This window comes from Macrobrachium rosenbergii, chromosome 12 (assembly GCF_040412425.1).
Source record: "Macrobrachium rosenbergii isolate ZJJX-2024 chromosome 12, ASM4041242v1, whole genome shotgun sequence".
In the NCBI taxonomy this organism is placed as follows: domain Eukaryota; kingdom Metazoa; phylum Arthropoda; class Malacostraca; order Decapoda; family Palaemonidae; genus Macrobrachium; species Macrobrachium rosenbergii.
Genome location: NC_089752.1, coordinates 97,283,105 through 97,303,992, shown reverse-complemented (window position 1 = coordinate 97,303,992; position 20,888 = coordinate 97,283,105). Strand labels below are relative to the sequence as shown.

Here is a 20,888-nt window from a genome sequence, read left to right as displayed (position 1 = left end):
TTTTAGGAAATTTTACTACATTTTATTAGTCATAAACTTGATTTCACTTGAATTACATTTTATTAGTCATAAACTTGATTTCATTGCAATCATATACACATTCGGTGGGATGACAAGCAGTGACTGCACTCACAAAACTAGTTTATGCTTATGTTTAACTCCAAGTTGCAGTATGATAGGCTATATGAGTCATACTGGGTGTAATTTGCTGAGAATTTTCCTAAGGACATTATCTTATTTCGAAATAATAGGATCGTAAAAAATTATTTAGAGCTATAATGTCCTATGTCTTTTTGTTGGTTTACACAGCTTATGATGTTTGGATTATAGGCCTATCTTATTTTCAACTGTTTTATTGCAGTTCTTCTTGTGGTTATTCTTGTTTTTGTTGCTGCTGTTATGGTGCTTGTAGTGTCTTCGAAAATTTTTCATACGGTAACCTAACGTTGTACAGTAAACATAGACCTGTTCATAAAATGCTTGTGTAAAGAATTATTGGCCTACTATTGTTAATTGAAATTTAGTCATTTGTTTTAATTAACCCTTAAATGCCGAGCCTCTATTTATAAAACTGTCTATTGTATGCCGGCAGCGTTCGGGAGTTAGCGCCGAAGCGGAAAAAAAAGTTTTTTTCAAAAAATCACAGCACGCTTAGTTTTTAAGATGAAGAGTTCATTTTTTGCTCCTTTTTTAGTCATTGCCTGAAGTTTAGTATGCAACCATCAGAAATTAAAAAAATATCATTATCATATATAAATATTGGAATATATGACAGCGTGAAAAAAAATTTCATATATAATTGTACACAAATTGCGCTGTGAGCAAAACAGTTAAAGCTAATGAGTTATTTTTTTTTTCGTTGTATTGTACTCTAAATTGCAATGATTTTGGTATATAACCAATTGTAAAACGATCAAAGCAACACACAGAAAATATTATCACAAAATGATGCATGAATTCGTAACTCTCGGACATAAAAACAAGTTTTTTTTTCTAAAATTCACCATAAATCGAAATATTGTGCTAGAGACTTCCCGTTTGTTGCAAAATGAAGGTAATTGATTGAATATTAGAAGACTGTAAGTGTTTTAGCTTACAATTGCAGTTTTCGACCATTTCAGTTGAGTTAAAGTTGACCAAAGGTCGAATTTTTTCTATTTATCATGATTTATATGAAAATATTTCAAAACTGATAAAATTTACAACCATGAGTTATTTTTTGTTGTATTCTACATGATATTGCACACATTTTCATGTATAACACTTTAAGGCCTAATATAAAACGGTGCGAAAATTACAACAAGGTGACTAAAGAAATTCTGAGATTTTCAGCTGAGTTACCGCGTGCGGAGGTAAGGAAAAAGTTTTTTTCAAAAATTCACCATAAATCGAAATATTGTGCTAGAGACTTCTCGTTTGTTGCAAAATGAAGGTAAATGATTGAATGTTACTAGAATGTAAGAGTTTTAGCTTACAATTGCATTTTTAAACCATTTCGGTCGAGTCAAAGTTGACCAAAGGTTGAAATTTTGGCACTTATCGTGATTTATATGAAAATATTTCAAAACTGATTAAAGCTACAACCATGAGTTATTTTGTGTTGTATTCTACATGAAATTGCGCCTATTTTCATATATAAAACTTTTTGTAACGGCTAATATAAAATGGTGCAAACATTACGACAAAGTGACGAAAGAATTTCTGAGATTTTCGGCCGAGTTACTACACATGGACGTAAAGAAAAAGTTTTTTCAAAAATTCACCATAAATGAAAATATTGTGCTAGAGACTTCCAATCTGTTGCAAAATGAAGGTAAATGATTGAATATTACTAGAATGGAAGGGTTTTAGCTTACAATTGCGTTTTTCGACCATTTCGGTCGAGTCAAAGTTGACTGAAAGTTGAAATTTGGCCACTTATCGTGATTTATATGAAAATATTTCAAAACTGATAAAATTTACAACCATGGGTTGTTTTTTGTTGTGTTTTACATGAAATTGCGCACATTTTCATATATCAAACTTTATGTAATGGTTAATATAAAACGGTGCAATAATTACGACAAAGTGACAAAAGAATTTCTAAGATTTTCGGCCAAGTTACCGTGCGGATGTAAGGAAAAAAGTTTTTTTAAATTCACAGTAAATCGAAATATTGTGCTAGAGACTTCCAATGTGTTGCAAAATGAAGGTAAATGATTGAATATTACTAGAATGTAAGAGTTTCAGCTTACAATTGCATTTTTCTACCATTTTGGTCGAGTCAAAGTTGACCGAAGGTTTAAATTTTGGCACTTATCGTGATTTATATGAAAATATTTCAAAACTTATAAAAGCTACAACCATGGGTTGTTTTTTGTTGTATTCTACATGAAATTGCGCACATTTTCATATATAAAACTTTATGTAACGGCTAATATAAAATGGTGCAAAAATTACAACAAAGTGATGAAAGAATTTCTGAGATGCGTCGCTGATGCTATGTAGTGCGAGAAAAAGAAATTCGCGCATGCGCGCCTGGGTAATGCTTGTAAACAAAACAACAGCGTGATCCGTTAACTCCCAGCATCCCTCAAGGCGCGTGATTTAAAATCTTTCGCAAACTAGGCCTATAACTATTTTTCCGCGAATATTTAAAAAAACTTTTTGTAGCCGACGTACCGTACGTCCACTCGGCACCCGACAGACAATTTTAGTCGACGTACAATACATCCAGTCAGCGTTTAAGGGTTAAAAGCAATCAAGGTCTTTATGAATATAGTCTATGCTAGAATGGAGGAGAGAGAGAGAGAGAGAGAGATTTACTGACACTTATGTATCCTTTTGCCCAACATGGTAGTCTACAAGAATGCCCGTAAAATCAAATGATTCATGGGCTACTCGCAAACTGGTTTGAATCATTTCATACATAATTTTTTCAGCTGTCATTTATTTTTTCTTATTTCGTTATGTATCTTATGATGCCTTCCTACCATAGCCTTCATTTTCATAGAAATGCTTTATATTTACTCATCACAGTAGTGCAATTTGTTATCCCTTTTGTAAATATATTTTCAATATAATTCATTGAGAGCAGTTCGATAGTTGTGTGTAAGGCTGAGACAGCCTTATGATTGGTCTGTGTGCCTTCAGCTACATGCACACAAATTTTACTTTTATTCTCTGTGGTATAAGTGGCGTTACATTTAGTATGGCCATCGGCACATGTACAGTACGCATGTATGTGTATATGCACGTGCTTAAACATGCATTTCATCTTATGCACACACATTATATATTGTGGGGTCGGAGCTACTATATTAATTAAAAGCTACTCTATTTCCAACAGATACAGGTAGAAAACATTTGAAATATGAAATTACTGTGTAGGCCTATGCCCTGTCATTGTCTCAAAATACAGTATAAGAATTTGATTTGTAGGCCTAAGCCTTGTCATTGCCTCAAAATATAGGAAATTGATGTGTGGCCTATGCCCTGTTTTTGCCACAAAATATGTTTGATATGTAGGCCAAATCTCACAGTGAAATTAACATTTGACATGCAGGGTAGCTTATGCAGGCCAACCCCAATTTAAAAAAAAAAAAAAAAAAGCAAGATGTTTGTGTATTTAGACTGCGCATGATAAAAAAAAAAAGAGAGAGAGATGCACAAACAGAATGATTCAAGACCTTCATAATGATATTATGTAACTTAATATATCTTTTATTGGAGATATCAGTTGGAGATTTCACAACTCCAAGAACTCAAATCTGTGGAGTCATCATTCATGCACAGAGCTCAACATTACCAAAAGGAGCCAAATTGGTACTGGTAGTCATATGGACTGTTAATTAGTGTGACATCATTCCCTTTCGAGAGCTAGCCAATCACTGGCATGCAGTGGGCAGGGCTTAGCTGCAAAGAGCCGGGGATTTTGCTATAGATGTCTTTGGTCAGAGTGCCAGTTCAGCAGGTTACGGACTCTCATTCATCCTCAGTGAGACCAACTTCTTAAGGCTTGCCTGTAGCCATTAGCCAGATATCAGACCAAGAGCTAGGATTTCCCCTCATGTTAATGTTATCCATGGATGACAGGTCATACAGGACTTTCTTTTTTTTTTTTTTTTGTACAGCAGTAGCGTTGTTTGCTTGGTGGGAGGCAAACCTGGCCATCACAGCCTACCTCTAACACCTTACAAGTCCTTGGGTGACACCTCACCCTAGAGCTCTCTCTGGACAATCTGTTTGTCCAACCTAGCCTCAGTGGAAAGTGGCAAGAAGTGTCCTAGCATCCTGTCCTACATCAGAGGGATGCGCTCTCTCTCTCTCTCTCTCTCTCTCTCTGTGGTTAGTTCTAGACAGGATGCTGTTTATGCTCAGTATGAGCTGTAAGATAATTCCTGAAAGGACTAGGGCTCTTAGTTTGGAGTACCAGTGCCTTTCTTGGTCTTAGGCTAGCATAAGGTTGGGCTGCCCAGAATGTCCTTCCTTCTCTGGCTGTGTCAGGTAACAAGCTTATGACCTCTGTGGAGGACATCAGGCACCTTACTCATTCGAGGATACAAGAAGTCAGGGCTTATGACCATCCTTAATCTTTTAGGATAAGAGCAGGTGTGTAGGTTGTGGACATTCCTTTCCTCATTCTGCCAAAGGGACGTTACCTATAGGCCCATAGATATCTTCTTGGGACCTGCAGTGGTTGCTTAGCAGGTTGTGGACAGAGAAACACCTCGTTTAAGAACTTTTGCAAAGTGTATTCCTGTGGGATGAATGCAGAGTGGCTGAACTCACTTTCTTCTGTTGCAAAGTGTAATCCTGGGAGATGAATGCAGTTGATGAACTCACTTTCTTCCCGTGTTTCCATTCAGGAATAGCATCTAGGCTGAGGTATCAGCTAGGTCAGCCTATTAAAGGTACCTTTGAGTACCTATCTTAGCAGTGTCTAAGATATGTTTCCATCTCTCTCTCTTTTAACAAGGAATGGGAGGGGGCATAGGTAGAGGTGCTTGCTGGACTAAGGTTGATCTGAATATTTCAAGATGGGTCACTACAGCCCCTTATAATCGTATGTGACCCTTCAGTTAAATGGCTGTATAAGAAATTATATAGCTGTGGAAGATGGCCTTCATCAACCATGTCTCAAGAGTTACTTGAAGCTGTATCTTTATAAATCCCTTCAGTGCCCTTAGATTCCTATGAATGATAAATTGAAAGGCATGAGATACAGACTTCTTTCTTTAGAAAGGAATACAAGATTGATCAAACATTACAGCTTTGAACCCTAGTGAATGCATTGAAAAAGTAATGAGGTATGCAAACAATGTAATGCATACATATATGTTTTAACATCTTTCCTAGCTGACAAGCTCAGCTGCCTTTGAAGGATGTGTATTTCATAATTATGATGATTGGTGTACATTATACAGTAGTGAATTCCTGTTTGTATAGAAAATTGTAATTCAGTAAAGAAAAACATTGTATCATAAATCTGTTGTACTGCATACTTTTCTGCAAGTTCCTATGGCATGTAAAAGGGAAACATTTAATTATATAACCACAGTCTGCTGTTGATTATGTGCCATGTAGGGGTGTACTACTTACTGTGACTTGCATGGCACACTATAAATGGTACTAAAGGTTCTTCGCAGTGTGGCTTCACACAATGTCAATGACACTAAATATTTTTTGCATTGTACATGTTCCCAGATTAATGCTAACATTGCATAGTTTAATATGCTTGTGAAGGGAATACTATATGTAGAATCTGGTTAAAACCTGTAGATTTCACTAAAGGTTCTTTGCTGTGTACCTGTAGTCCCAGCTACATTGCCTTCTGCCTTTACCTTTCATGTAGTCACTTTGGTAAGCAGTCAAGTTTAGGCATGTAGCTTAGGCTCAGTGAATGTCAGAATACAAATAATTACATTTCAAAATACAAACAATTAAATTTTTTTGTAGCATTTTTTATGGTTAAATAAAATATTAATAGCTTCATTTAAAATTTCATTTTCCCACAGGGTGGAGGAAATTGAAGCACTCATGGCAGAAGGACGGCAGACAGAAGTGTTTATTCCTCAGCTTCATGCTCAATCAAAGTTGGCCAATTAACAGCAGATTGTACTCTTTCCTGTCTAGGAGAGTTTCGGAGTTGAAATAGGAAGGCTTCAGGGTTGAAAGTTTTGTTTTTCATTTTACTGACCAAATAGTATTTTATGTTCAGTTTACAGTTCTGAAACATTTGTAAAATTTTTGACCAAAGAATTACCAAATTTAGTCATTGGATTTAGATATTTTACACTTGCAAATATATTGGCCTAAGTCAACTCTGAATAATACCAGTTACATAAACTTGCTTTGGTTTTTAAAGTTTTATATTGTTGGGTACAAGTTTAATACTTTTCTCGTGGGTGTTATATTTTATCAGCTGTTTTTATTGTTGGGTTTTATTGTGATTTTGGAATAAAGCCAAATTTATGTATAATCCAGTTCATAACTGAGGGTGCTACATTTTGTAAATGAACATTTATTTACATTTCATATTGTTCAAAAGTAAAAAGAATTAATATGGGATAATAAAATATAAAAAGTACAATAGATTTTCTTATAAAACTAGTCAAGCCTCTGCAGTGTGCCTTTCTTTTACTCCTGCAAGCTTTAGAAATTGGTGTTTAGGTAACAGCTTTGTGACTGTGTGTTTGAAATGCAAGAGCAGTTGCATCAGGATAGCAAAAAATGCCCCACACAAGAAAAATATATTGTGGGTTCTATTGGGTTTTGATCTAGACTAGACAAGGGTTCTGAAAGTCATCTTAGAATATCATTAAAAATTTTTGAGACAAAGAACTTTAATGAAAACTTTCATGTAAAAAGATCATGTACCCACATGTTGACCTTCATTTAGTTTTCAATTTTGCTCATTTGTTTATGACCAAATATTTGCATTATGGTAATGCTGATTAATAAGAGCAAAAGGGTATAAAAAATTCTTGAAAATGATTATAGTTATAATTTATTGTCTTGAATATTTTTCATTATGATATTTTCATGCTATCACAGTTGTTCCATAACCTTTATTTACATATTTACAGGAAAAAGTTTAAGTGTTGCCAATATTTTACAATAATGGATTTTTATTTTACATGACATGAACAATTTTATTCACACGTGGAGAATCCTACAGCACATGTACTAGATTCACAAATGGAGTATCCTACATCTCGTGTGCTGGACCAGCTGTGAGCCACACTTTCTGACCCACTCCAATCATTGTGTCCCCAGGTGCCAAATGATTAACAAGTTCTTTACTGTCATCTCATTCTTTGTCTGCTTGTGGTTTGGTTAAGTACCTTTTTTCCTTTGTTCTTTTGCATTCTGACATTGTCGCTGTCTGTGGATTTGCTTTGTTTTCTTGTGTTCTGTGTATTAAATTTTCTAGGTAATTTTCATGATGAGTAAACAGGTTCAGCGCTGCTGTGTGGGCCATAGTCGACCTTTTAGTCGATTCATGTCTCCCTTTGCAGAAGATTTTCACATTGTATGAAAACATGCACTCGTGATTCCCTTAGTTAAGAATTCAAGTCTTACTCTTTTCCTCAATGGGAGCATTTCCATAGATGGCAAAGGAAGCCTAGGAAGGGGTTCCTAGCTTTCATTGACAGTGGGCCTATGCTGGAAGTGATGCCTGTTTCCATTCCCCTCCCCTAACACTTCTACTTCTAGACAAGACGAGGCTGATATTCCTTCCATCAAAACCATTCATCTCTCCTCAGGTGATGAGGCTATGCAATCAGCTTCATTACTTCAGTAAAGGAAGGCTTGGCTTTCCCGCAGCCTTTCTGGATTCCTTGGTTGGGAGAGGGTGAATGTGTTAATTGTCAACCCCAACCATCAGATGTCCCTCCAGTAGCTGAGAATGTGGGGGTATAAACTTCTCCCCATCCAGCCCCCCTTCCTCATGGATGCACAGGTTGTTACAAGAGAGTGGGAGATAAATGGAGAAGAGCAAAAGATCCCTACCCCTCTTCCCAACCTAGTCTCTCACCATCCTTCGCATCATCATGTGTTGTGAAGGAACCCCAGCAGAGGCCGTACTTAGGTAACCAAAAATCAAGGCAGAGGTGCAGTGCTGCCTTCTGCTCGCCTTCATTCAGGGGTTGGGTCTCCTCTTGGGATAGTTGCTCTACCTGGGATAATTTTCATTGTTCCGTAAGATGGCGCTTGTGGCACTATTTTTCCCCGCACTGCTTTCATTCTCCCTGCAGATGGAGACAGAAGCTGCTGGAGTTAATTGTGTCAGTCATTGGAGGACTCCTGCTAGAGGGGCTAGTCACTTCCTTTAAAACAGGGAGTGTTCTGGGACAGGACCGTCCCCACAATGAATCTGTTCACCAAGCCTTTGGGCACTGTCTCCTCCATGTTCTTCGCTCCAACACTGCTTGGCTTTTGTCCCTGACCCCACAGTATCTGCAGTGTCATCCCCAGGTTCATCAGATGTTATCTGTCATCTTGAGGGTTTCGTCTTCGGCAGAACAGGAGTGGATGGGAGATTGGGAGCATTAAGACGAAGTTTCCCCCGTGGTGGATGCTGCAGGAATTCGTGCTGGGGGAGAATCTTTGAGCTCCAGGGGACCCAGTCCCCTGGAGCCCATTCCCACCAATTTGAAGCAGTGTTTCCAAGAGGTTACCAAGGTCAGAGCTTTCCTATGGTGTTTTGGCCAAGATGAACTCCTTGATGTGTGGGTCAAGTGGTTCCCTTGCAGCCAGCAGATAGAGCAAGCTACTCCCCCCTCCTCTCTCCATGTAAAAGAAATATTACGCCCTCCTTCATTTGGAGGCTGTCTGCTGCTTAATGAATGATGCAATGGAAAAAAATTTGACAGAGGCATTAATTTAGAGTCATGTCATGGCTGGACCTTTTGTATTGCTCAATCACTACACAGAGCAGAGCCAGGGTAGTTGCAGTCCTTCAGGATGGATAGAGACTGCTCTTTAAAGATTGTTGTTCTCCTCTATCGATGGATCCCATCCCTTTTTCCAACATCCCTTTTTCAACATATGTGGTGAATTTGGAAGTTTCCAGCCCTGTGGGCACTGGTTGAAATGATGCTGCAGAAAGGAACGATCGAGGCAGTTCCTCTCTGGTCCCCAGGCCTTTACATTCCTTATGCTGGTCCAGTGCATGCACTATAGGATACTCCATATATGAAAGGCTATGGTTTTTATACCTAGGAAAAATGCAAATTAAAATATTTTTTTCATTATTGATCCATGACCAAAATGAATGCAAATTATAGCTTTACCTCTTTCTTAATACTGATTATAATTTATCATATTTAGATATAAAATATGTGAATGAAAGAATACTGAAATCTACCACCTCTTCAGTTGAGGCTCTGAACTTATTTTCTTCTCACACAATGGCAGGTAAACTAGCAATATCCAAGGACTCGTAATAAATTCTTCAAAAAAATTCATCTCTGGAAAGAACTTTGACAATACTGCATCTACAGAACTTTTAATTTGCCTCCAACAGAACATGAAAATTTTCATGATAATTATACATTCAAAATATAAAGAAAAAATGACAGTGGGATAGGCTACAACTGCTGACCTATCTTTGACAATTTACAATGAACAGATTTTTCTTTTTATTCTATTACCCTTTTCAAGAGATGAAAATTTAATTTTTTGCACTTAATTTGTGAGAAGGTTGAAATACTTGGGCAAAGGTTTCATCTGTTGATCCTGGTTTACCAAAGAACCCATAATTCTAGAACCCTCAACTTTCGTAACGTTACTTAATCACAAAAGGGAATTAATTTTTCGTGAACAGGGAAAAAGCTGTACACATTAACAAAAATAACACTTATGGTAAACAAAGTTGAATATATGACAAATAGTAGGCTATGTTTGGTACATTGTACCATTTTTCCATATCGCCATTTCCCAAGGGCCTCTATTTAAATAAGTGTTATCCCTATTACTGTACTAACTAGATGACCAGGATGCAAAATTTAAGTTTCTGTAGATGTAAAACTAAATTGGGAATTTCTACTTAATTTTTTTCTAAGCCTCTTGAGCACCATCTTAAGTGTAACTAAAGGCAAGAGTGCTACATAACAATAAAGGGCTGTTGGAGGAGTCTTGAGTCTTGAATCTGACGCGTTCTACTTATCAACACACTGCATCTCTATGACAGCTATGTTTAACTGGATTTAACAAATTTCAAAAACCTTACTTTTCCTTGAAAATCTTCAATAATTTCTAAAAGCTTGAGTTTCATATCCTTTTGCTTTGCCATCCATGCTGGAATGAGGTACTGATGACATGGATCAACCTACAAAAAGAAAAAGGAAAAAAGCAGGTGTGTCAGAGAGAGATACAATAATCTTGAAGTGCAGCAAAAGCAAATTCAAAAATAATACTTTACAGTACTGTAATAAGTTTCTTTGCAACCCCTTTGTTCCTAGATGCACTGATTTTCCCTTTTACTTTTTATCTGTTCCTTTTGGTCTCTTCACACCTAGATGTCCAACTTTAACTTTACCTTGCTCTAAATTTCCCCCTCTCATTAAAAATAAAGGTGTGACCCTCTTGAGTTTAGAGATGAGAGACTCACTGGCTCTGTTACACTACTTTACAGTTATAAAGATGACAATATCTATTTTTTATAACAATATCAATTTATATCAAGTACAGGATTTACATATAAAAACAATTACATTTGGCCTACTTTTTCAAAACTTACCTCTAAAATTAAATATTTGCCTGCAGACAAAAGATGTTGAAACTGTAAAAGGATGGGTTTTATCATGTCTAATCCTTCTTTTCCACCATCAAGGGCCCTCATATCTTCGTAGCTAAATTTGAAATGAAAACTCATTACTATCTTCCTTAAAATAACTACTTTAAATTAAAGCAAAACAACATTATACTGTATAACAAATGTGGATACACTAATTTTTGTCATGGAAACTAAACATGTAAAGCTGAGAACAATAGAAATGAGCTATCATATATGCTCACAACTGTGATCTCGAATGTCCCAGACAGGTTCTTATCTTCCTGACACAAGAAGAGTGATCATTTGTGCATGTGGCATCTGGATCCACCAACTACCCACATCACTGCTAGTAAATCTGTAGCACTGAACATAATTTTGTCAGAATCTCCTGTGTCTTTGTTTAGGAATCTTGAGAGTTTTCAGCTCCCAACAGTATTAATACTGACTTCTTCCTTTTCATCTTTTTGGGCTCTTCACTTTTTTCTCATCAATGACTGTGCGTAACCTTTGCTACTTTAATGTTCTTTGCTTTTTAATGTGAATTTTTTCCCTTGTTATATTTGGCGTAATTCAGATGTTTCTAGTGTGTTTTTAGCTTCCTGAAATACTGTAATTTCCGTAAGACAAATTAGATGTGCCCTCTAATTAGCCAGTTTTTAACTGAGGATTTAAGCTTGACTTGCAGGCAAGCCCAAGTTGCATATTCTATTATGTCACTGTTCTTTCTGTCAAAGCAAATTATCACCATTTTGGAACTACATACTACCATACATATACAATAAACCCTCCGTATTCGCGGTCTCACGATTCGCGGACTCACCTATTCGCGGATTTCTTTATGGAACATATATATACATTATTCGTTGAAAATTTGCCCATTCACAGGATTTTTCAGTGAGAAATATTCACCAATTACTGCATTTTCATCTCATTTTCATGACTAAATGCACTTTTTAGCCTTACGATAATTCGATTTTGCAATGGGGTAAGCAATTAATACAGATACAACAATATTTATGAAATATTTTTAAATTTCGTGCAGGTGCAGGCAGCAGCATACAATCAGGCAGTGAGAGAGACCAAATTACAATAGACCAACTTCTTTTCCTCCATCCCTTTATCCCATCCTCTAGTTAAAAAAGTAAAAGAAAATTATAAAAGTATTGTTAGTAACGTTATACTTTTGCGTAAATGCGTACAGCCATAAGTAACCGACTGCGAAATTGTTGTTTTGCTTATCACCGAATCGGATAACAACAGCCGTTTTGCTTGTATTTCAACCATTGTACGGTAATACACAATTACTGTAGTTACATAGTACAAATGAAGTTAAGCAGAATATGACTGATATATTTTTACACTGTGCCCTTATTCGGTATGGATAAAAGATCAGCAAGGAAATATACTGCTAAATTTAAGCTGCAAGTTGTTGCTGAAGCTGAATAAACAATGTTCAAGCTGCTAATGACTATAAATTATCATGCATTGGCAACATGGATGAAACTCGACTATAATTAAAATTGGAGAGAAAGTATTTTAATCAACACTACTGGGCATGAAAGAACACATTACTGCTATTTTTATGCCGATAAATGATAAATATGTAAAGTTCGTTTATGAAATCAAGTGAAAATAGTAAACGGAATCTTGATTTTTTTACGCAAAACAAACGCCCCCAAACGGCCAATGTCATCTATTAATGAAAAAAATAGCTAAGTTAATTTCACAACGAGACATATTTAAGTTATATTTCGACTTAAAAACAGTTCATATAACGAAAAATAACCTTGTCCCATATAAATAAAGTATCTAAAGATTTATTTACATTAACTAGAAGCAAGAAAAGCACTCTGAACTGAGTTAAATAAAGCAAAATAAATTTAACGCGTTATCGATTTCCAAACCAAAACATTGATCGCAATTTATAATACAAAAGCAATATAAAAATATATACAATATTATTGGATACAGTGAATTAAGGCATAACATTTTAAAAGACACATGAAAAAATGCATATTCGTTACATTGATGTTTGTATAATACAACATGTAAATATAGAGTACAGTACTGTATAATGTAGGCTAGGCTACCATATATGTGTATGATAAACCATAGTGTAGGCTAAGCTAATTCTTGTTTGTTATTCAATTTCTCTTTGTATTGAATTATCATAAGTCACTGCATGAACCTCCAGAATTAGCTGATATTAATAATGACTACACTGTGTATGCATAGAGTATATTTTATAGTGTAGGCTAGGCTACCATAGATGTACAGTATACATGGTACCAAATACCCTAGTGTAGGCTAGGCTATGTTCGAGATACTTTTTTTCCAACAAACAATGGGTTTTTTGGAACCTAACCCCATCGTAAGTAGGCTAATACCTGTATAGGCATTTTTAGTTTTTTGTGTGTTTGAACTATCAAAATAGGCAGTTCTGAGTGCTTTTAGAAAGGTTCTGGTTCTGTATTCGCAGGTTTTAGCTATTCGCAGGGGGGTGTGGTACATCCCCACAAATACGGGGGTTTACTGTATGTGGTATTTTGATAGTGTACTCGCTTGTTTCGTCCTCAAGAAATTACCTTCCATTGTCTACCAAAGCTCCATGGTGACCAAACTAATATCAAAGAATTTTCTTTTAGTTGGTCTTTTGGCCAAGCAATGTGTCATAACGATAAACACTATAACATGAGAGGACATTTTCCGTATCTTCAGCGAAGCTGTACCCATTTGTTTCTATCGCCATAATCTGCTAGAAGAGGAAGTGATTATAGCGTGATTACAGCGCATGCGCAGTCTACCATATTCTCAACAAACAGACCGGCAGGAAGGCCAAGAAGCCATATTTTCTCTTCGGTCAACTCTGAACAGTTTACAGGTACTTTGTTACCGGTGCTCCACAAACTCAGATTTTTCTCTGATTTTATTATGGAAACATCTAAAGAAGCACGTTAGGTGCTTAATTTTATGCTTAACTTTAAGTTTAGTTTAGTTTTAGTTTTAAACTTTTGGAATTGGTAATTAATTTGTGTGTGAAGGCTGAAAACCCGGCATTTCTTGCTAGCACATGGCCGGCTCTTAGTCACAATCGCTGATTGGTAGTTTTGAAAAGAGCAAATTGTTTTAAAGAATTTGTCATTCTTAATTAGATGTTTTAACTAAAATAAATGTTCCACAATTTATCATTATAGAAAATCCTTTCAAATTATACGATGTCTACAATAATCTAGGCACCTAGATCAGATTAAGTGAGAATAACTTAGACTACATTAATAGTGGATGTTGTCTGTAGCCTATAAATTAGGATTACATATCCCTAAGTGTGAACTAAATAACCTGGATTAGGCAGTAACTTAAACTAAGGTAAGTAAGAACCCTTTAACCCTACCATGGGCCTAAGCAGTAGCGTAGCCTAGGCCAAGGAGCCTAGGATTAGATAATAGCAACAATTTGGGCAAGACTAGCTATACTGTATAGCCTATACACTTAAACGTGATCTAAATGTGCCTTATACTAGGTTAAGTGATAACCTTTTACAAAATATCCCATTATTGGACTAAGCGTGAGCTTAGACCAAGTAACCTAGTATATACTAGATGAAATGGTAATCTGTGCTAGATGAGATGGTAGCCTAGCTTTAAGTTTATGTATTAAGGTAATTGTGTTTTATGTAACCCTTACCCTTAAATGTGAATTAATTATCCTGGATTAGGCAGTAGCCTAGATTAGAGTAAGTAAGAACCTTTAAGTGATAGCCTAGCTATAACACATTAGTGAGTTACTGTTTTATATGGCCTATACATTCATGAGTGATCTGAATAATCTGGATTAGGCAATATCCTATACTAGGCTAAGTGAGAACTTTTAAAGAAATATCCTATTATTGGCCTATGCAGTAGTTTAGACCAAATAGCCTAGGATTACATATAAACAACAACCTGGGCTAGACAAAAATGGTAGCTTAGCTAGAAGGTTACATATTAGTGAGTTTGTTTTATTATAGCCTATACTTTTAAGAGTGATCTAAAATAATCCAGATTAGGCAATACCCTATACTAGGCTAAGAGTGGACATTTTAAGAAATACCATATTTTTGGCCTAAGCAGTAGTTTAGACCAAATAGCCTAGGATTAAATATAATCAATAGCCTAGGATTGATAAAATGATAAACCTAGTTTTACAATGCAGTAGCTTATCTGTAAGGCTACTTATTAGTGGAGTTCTTATGTAGCCTGTTTCTTTAAAGGTGATATAAACCTAGACCAGGCAGTTGTCTAAAACAGTAGCTCAAATTAAATAAAGCAGTGGCCGATATCAGATAAAAGGGCAGTCTATCAGATAAAAGGGTAGTCTTGGCCAGGTAAAACAGCAAACTAATTATAAGAGCATTCTTTCTGGTATAGTTCATACCCATAAGTGTGATTTAAATAAGCCTAGACTAGGCAATGGCCTAGAATAGGTTAAGCAAGAGTCCTCTAAGAAATCCTCTATTATTACCCTAACATAGATATGCTAGAAGCATTACCCTAAGCCATGTAAAACAGTAGTTTGGGTTAATTAAACAAATTAGTTTATAGCAGTTAGCTTGAATGGCATGAGATTCAAAATTAAATTTCACATAGCCTTTACAAAAGGACTAACAGCGTATATTAATACAGCTATATACTGGTGCCAAAACTAACCTAAATCTTAGAGTGTTTAAGTTTACATAGATATTTAACACATATAACAATATGGTAAATAAAATATATTAAAGCTGCACACTTGTAATCAAATTAGCCTGTAATATCAAATATACTATCTATATATGAACTACAGACAATTAGTACTAACTAGTGTCCAATAACAACTTGCTTTATAAAGCTACGGGGCCGCCATTATGCAGGACCCTAGGCAAATTGCTCAGTTTGTTTTTTGCCAGTGGGCACAGCCCATACCACCTGCCATGAGCAGTCCTTGTAAAAAAACAAGGAAAATCTGTTTGGTCACCAGATATGTGCAAAATTTGCAGTATGCTCCTGGCAGCAAGTTTTAAGGACAAAACAGCTTGTTTTAAGCTGTCTTGATGGGTCCTAGGGTTCAGAAGGGATGAAGATGAGGGAGATTATATCTTTCCAGCAGAGCTCAGGCAGCACATATTTAACTGTTTTTCAAAACAAAATCTATGTTTGAGCTATAACCCTGTAACATCAGTCCCCAGTACCTCCCAGGTTAACCCTGCGGAGGCAGTAGAGGAAACTTTACATGGAGGTGACATTCCTACTAATGAACATGAAGTGGACATTGCCACTGAAATGTCCCTGCTGAACACGGAAGGATCAGGGACAAATTTCAGCTAACCACCTAAACCTGACTGAAATGACTACATTTTCTGAGGGGTATAATAACTCGCCAAGGACTTCTGGTCTTTGGTTAACAAGCAGTTATACAGTAGTTCAGTTGTTGAAACTCAGTCAGATTGTGCAAGCTCCCCCAAAAGGGATGCACAGTTTGAGACACTTGATCAATTCCATAAGGAAATTATGAGTAACATCAATGATGTCCTTGCCCCAGAACAGCAATAGATAAGGGACGTGATACATGATTCCAAAAAGCAAATTAGATCAGTCCTGTACACCCCAAAGTGTAAAAGTACTGCATCCTGTAACCGAAAAGTGAGAGTGGATACAAATTCTGCCCAAACAAAGTCTAATGTTAGAATTCCAACTGGAAACAACCAAATGGTCAGTTCAGACTACAAAACTTCATATCAAAACATAATAAGGGCTCCAATATTCACCGCTGATGATACTGATAATCCTTGGCGAGATGCCTCAGTGTGCATTTTCTCTCCCAATGGTAAGTATCTAATTAATGAGAGAAAAACCATGATCGAAGTTGTAGATGTAGAATTTAAAGACAGGGCAGCATTCCCTAATACAGAATGGCACCTGGTACCACCTTCATCAGACATGGAAAAACCACTTAAAGAAACGTTCTCCTACCTGTGCCAATAGCATTAAAAGCTATAGAAGACAGACTTTACCAGGTCAATGGAAAATGGATCTCTACTTCTGTTTTGAATAAGACCCAATTCGCTCACCAAGTAGCCCCAGCCTTCTGACCCTTCACTTTCAAAATAAATAATCAAGAAGGCAGATTTTCAGAATTCTGTAGTGACTAGAAAACATGAGACAGTGGCAGAATTAAAGCCATTTGCCATGGTCATCCCAGTTTCAAATAATTCCACCAAGGAATGGGCAATGCTTCAACTCCCTTTTGAAAGGAAAAAGCTCCCTCTTGATATAGCTGCTAAGCAGTTTGAGACCCCTACAACAAGAATCTTAGAGGGGACAGCTCGGCAGAACTGCATGCTAGGATCCACTTCCTCGGTATTATAACCTCTACCACCTTGCTAGAAGTTGCCACCAAAAGGCTTCCAGAAGATTCCAGAACAATTTTTGCTGTTGTGGCCAAAAAGTGCGAATGGAAACACTGTGGGGCTCCAACAAGTCATTCCCCAATGTGACTTCATTATTTCACTAACCCCTGCTGTAAGGACCGTTTGAGGAGTCTGTTGTGGCTCAACTTAACAAGCAAGCCTGCCAACAGAATTGTACAGTGTATGCCTTCTTGGGGAAAGGGGAATTCAGGAAACAAAAAACCCCAAACTTCCTTAACCCAACCCCAAAAAAGGCTCATTATCATAAAAAATCATGTGAGCCTTCAGTCACCCCCAAAAGTTTTCCTAAAAACAGGTAGGTGGTCTAAAGGGGCAACTCCCTACAAAGGGAAAACAACAACAGCAAGGACACCCTTTTCACAAGGTCCAAAGACCCTCTTATAAGGGAAAAGGAAAAGCAACACCTGGAATGCCTAACAAGGACAAAGGCAGAGGAAGAGGTGGATACCAATAGGAATTGCATGGTTGGGGGTCAGCTTCGACAACATCACAGGCAATGGAAGTCTTCCCCTTGGGGACACAGCATTATTCTCCGTGGGCTGGGGTGGAAATGGTTTCATCCCCCCTCCCCCTCCTTTAAAGGGGTTCCTCCAAACACCAGGCCCCTCTCTGGAAGATTACGTGCAGAAGGCCCTGTTAAAGGGAGCCATAGAGAAACGTGTATATTCACCACTAAGCACATCTCTTCAGTGTCCCCAAAAAGAATTCTTCCGAATGAAGAGTGATCCTCAACCTATCAACAATGAACAAGCACATTGTTTGCCAAAAGTTTCGGATGACTACTGTTGCCCAAGTACATTCAGTCATTCCAAAAGAGACCGGGACAGCTTCTATAGATCCGAAAGATGTATATTGGCACGCCCCTATTGCTGTTCCCTTCCACCCCTTCCTAGGGTTCCAGATAGGGAAAGATATGGACAGGTTCAAGTTCATGCCCTTTGGGCTAAACACTGCCCCAAGAATTTTCACAAAATTAAAAACAGTATTCGTTCGAGAACTCAGACAAGAAGGAATACAACTAATAGCCTACCTAGACGATTGGTTAATCTGGGGGCCCACAAGAAAAGAGTGCTTGAAAAACCTAAGAGCAGTGGTCAACAGACTCCAGTCAAAAAGTTTTCTAATAAATTAGAAAAAATCCTGTCTCATGCCCAGCTGATGCTTTCAGTGACTGGGACTGTGTTGGGATACTCTTCACATCCTGTTGTCTCTCCCCATCAGTGTTCAAAACAGAATAAGAAAAGACCTCAATGTTCCTTGCACAGCCCAGAGTTTCCAGACAGCAATTAGAACATATGATAGGCCCGCTGCAGTTCGCATCAGTAATAGATCCAACACTCAGATTGCAACTAAAAAATGTGAACAAATTCTGGCTATCGTATGCAAGAAAAAAGATGCAAGACCAACCTCATCAAACGAATAAAAAAGTTGTGGAGATACTTCGGCCTTGGACCCGGAAGGAATCTGGTGAAACAGGTCACCTTGACTCCTCCATCTGTATGAGTAACAATACACACAGATACCTCGTTGACAGGTTGGGGAGGACATTGGGAGGATCATCAGGTGGCAGGGAGGTGGTCAGCTACTCTGAGGAATTGTCATACTGTATCAACTTCCTGGAGCTAATGGCTGTCTTTTTGTTTCTCAAATAACTCACACCTCCAGAAGAGACACATATTTTGTTGGTTCTAGACAATATGACTGCAATGTTCTGCATCAAGAGGCGGGATCACGCTCACCTCCTCTCAATATGGTAATGCTAGCCATCCTTTGGATGGTGCAAGCAAGGAAGTGGCATTTGTCTGTAACTCACCTCACAGGGTCTCTCAATATAATAGCAGACTCTATCAAGGAAAATGACAGCCTCAACAGAGTGGATGTTGGAAAATCACTCTTTTCAAACAATAACCAACATGCTACCACAGCTGGAAGTGGACCTGTTCATTACATATGAGAATCACAAACTTCCAGTGTATGTGTCTCTGAACTTGGACAGTCAAGCAACAGCAAGAGATGCCTTCCTATAAGACTGGAACAAAACGGAGGACGACAGTATACCTTTTCCCTCCATTGTCCCAGATTTCAAAGGTTTTGAGCAAGCTTCTAACCTTCAAATGAACAGCTTACTTTATAGCCCCAAATTGGCCAAACAGGCATTGGTTCCTATTTTTCCAACACACCGGGCGAAGAGATCAATTTCACTACCATCCGCTGTTCTATCTCATACAGTAGGAGGGAAAGTCATCTATGTATGCTCCTTTCTGAGCCAAGATCTTCATGTGTGGATTTTTAAAATATTGTCTACTGTGAAAATTACTCACCCAACATTACTAGGTACCTAGTGCAAAAACTACAGACATCATCTATTCAACAATACCAGTCTGTATGGAAGATATGGTTAGGTTATATCCATACTGAGATTTCTATGGACACTTAAATTTTCCTATACAGTAATACCTCGATCTTACACGCATCGAGTTGTGTGTGAATTCACAGACACATGAACTTTTCATTGGAACCTAAGTAATTGGCATACACGATTTTTTCAGACACACGACATTTGCAAAATCCTCGAGAAACTCTGCAGAAGTGGTTATGTTTAATTTTTGAAGTAATTTATAAGTTTTCATGCTTTTATGTGTAAAACTGGTATGAAAAGTTTGTATTATTTTTATTTTTTGTACATAAATACTGTATGATACTAGCATACTTTACAAAACCAATCAAACATAGCTGCTGATGTAAACATTCTCTCTCTCTCTCTCTCTCTCTCTCTCTCTCTCTCTCTCTCTCTCTCTCTCTCTCTCTCTCTCTGAGATATGAGAGATTTTTTATGCATATGTAACATGTATGTTTATTAGTTTTATAAACTGTAGTTTTATAGATAAATATGAAGTTCTTAATTAATTTTTTCATATTTTCCATGCCATAATTACAACTTTTTGCATTTATATAGTAAATTATTTAAAATTTTAAAACAATAAAATAGATTCCAAATCATTTCTCCAAGGATCGGAGAGAGGAGGTGAAACCTAAACTCTCAATCATCTTGACAAGTTGACATACTGACCACAAAGGGTAGACAATGTTGCCCACTGATGGTCGGAAGGATACTGAAAAATCTCTCATCTCTCTCTCTCCTTCATAAATAAATCATGAATTTCCATCATTTGATACCTAATGTAAGAATAACTCCTTTCTCTCTCTCTCTCTCTCTCTCTCTCTCTCTCTCTCTCTCTCTCTCTCTCTCTCTCTCTCTCTCTCTCTCTCTCTGTGTCTGTAATGAAATATGATTAAAGTATGGTATTGAGCTAACTTTTAAATGAAATTAAAAGTGCTTTGGAGCATGATTTTGTCATATTTAGGGTTTAAACTCTAGATATAAGCATTTATTGTTTATTAGCATTTTTAGTGACTACCAAAGTCATGCGAATCCTCACCTTATACGAGGGATTCTGAAACCTAAACTCGCCTAAGTTTGAGGTATTACTGTACAGTATATGTTTTTGAAGACAAATGTCTTGCTGTTAAAGCAATCATGGCATACAAGGCAGCATTAACAGAACCCTTGCTTTATGGATTCGGGATTGACTCTAGTATAGAAACTGTCATTTCCCTTCTCTGGTCTTTTGCACTACGAAGACCCACTCCCGAAAGACTTCCAATTACTTGGTCTCTGAA

General features: G+C 37.1%; 2 protein-coding genes across 5 annotated transcripts in view; one reads left to right on the top strand and one right to left on the bottom strand.

The window, feature by feature from the left end:
- The window catches only part of Dip-C (dipeptidase C), a 444,612-nt gene extending 438,007 nt beyond the window's left edge, over positions 1 to 6,605 (top strand). For both annotated transcript variants that reach the window (XR_010854671.1, XM_067112480.1), the window contains one exon: positions 5,997 to 6,605. Coding sequence is in view for 1 of the 2 variants with exons in the window: in XM_067112480.1 (XP_066968581.1) it covers positions 5,997 to 6,087 (91 nt within the window). In the remaining variant the exon portion in view is untranslated. The remainder of the gene's footprint in view (positions 1 to 5,996) is intronic.
- A 365-nt stretch (positions 6,606 to 6,970) lies between these two features.
- The window catches only part of LOC136843775 (MTRF1L release factor glutamine methyltransferase-like), a 171,081-nt gene continuing 157,163 nt past the window's right edge, over positions 6,971 to 20,888 (bottom strand). For 2 of the 3 annotated variants that reach the window (XM_067112481.1, XM_067112482.1), the window contains 2 exons: positions 10,727 to 10,838; positions 6,971 to 10,315 (listed from right to left, as the gene is read on the bottom strand). In XM_067112481.1, coding sequence (XP_066968582.1) covers positions 10,184 to 10,315; positions 10,727 to 10,838 — 244 coding nt within the window. In that variant the 3' untranslated portion in view covers positions 6,971 to 10,183. The remainder of the gene's footprint in view (positions 10,316 to 10,726; positions 10,839 to 20,888) is intronic. The other variant, XR_010854672.1, reaches the window with a different exon arrangement.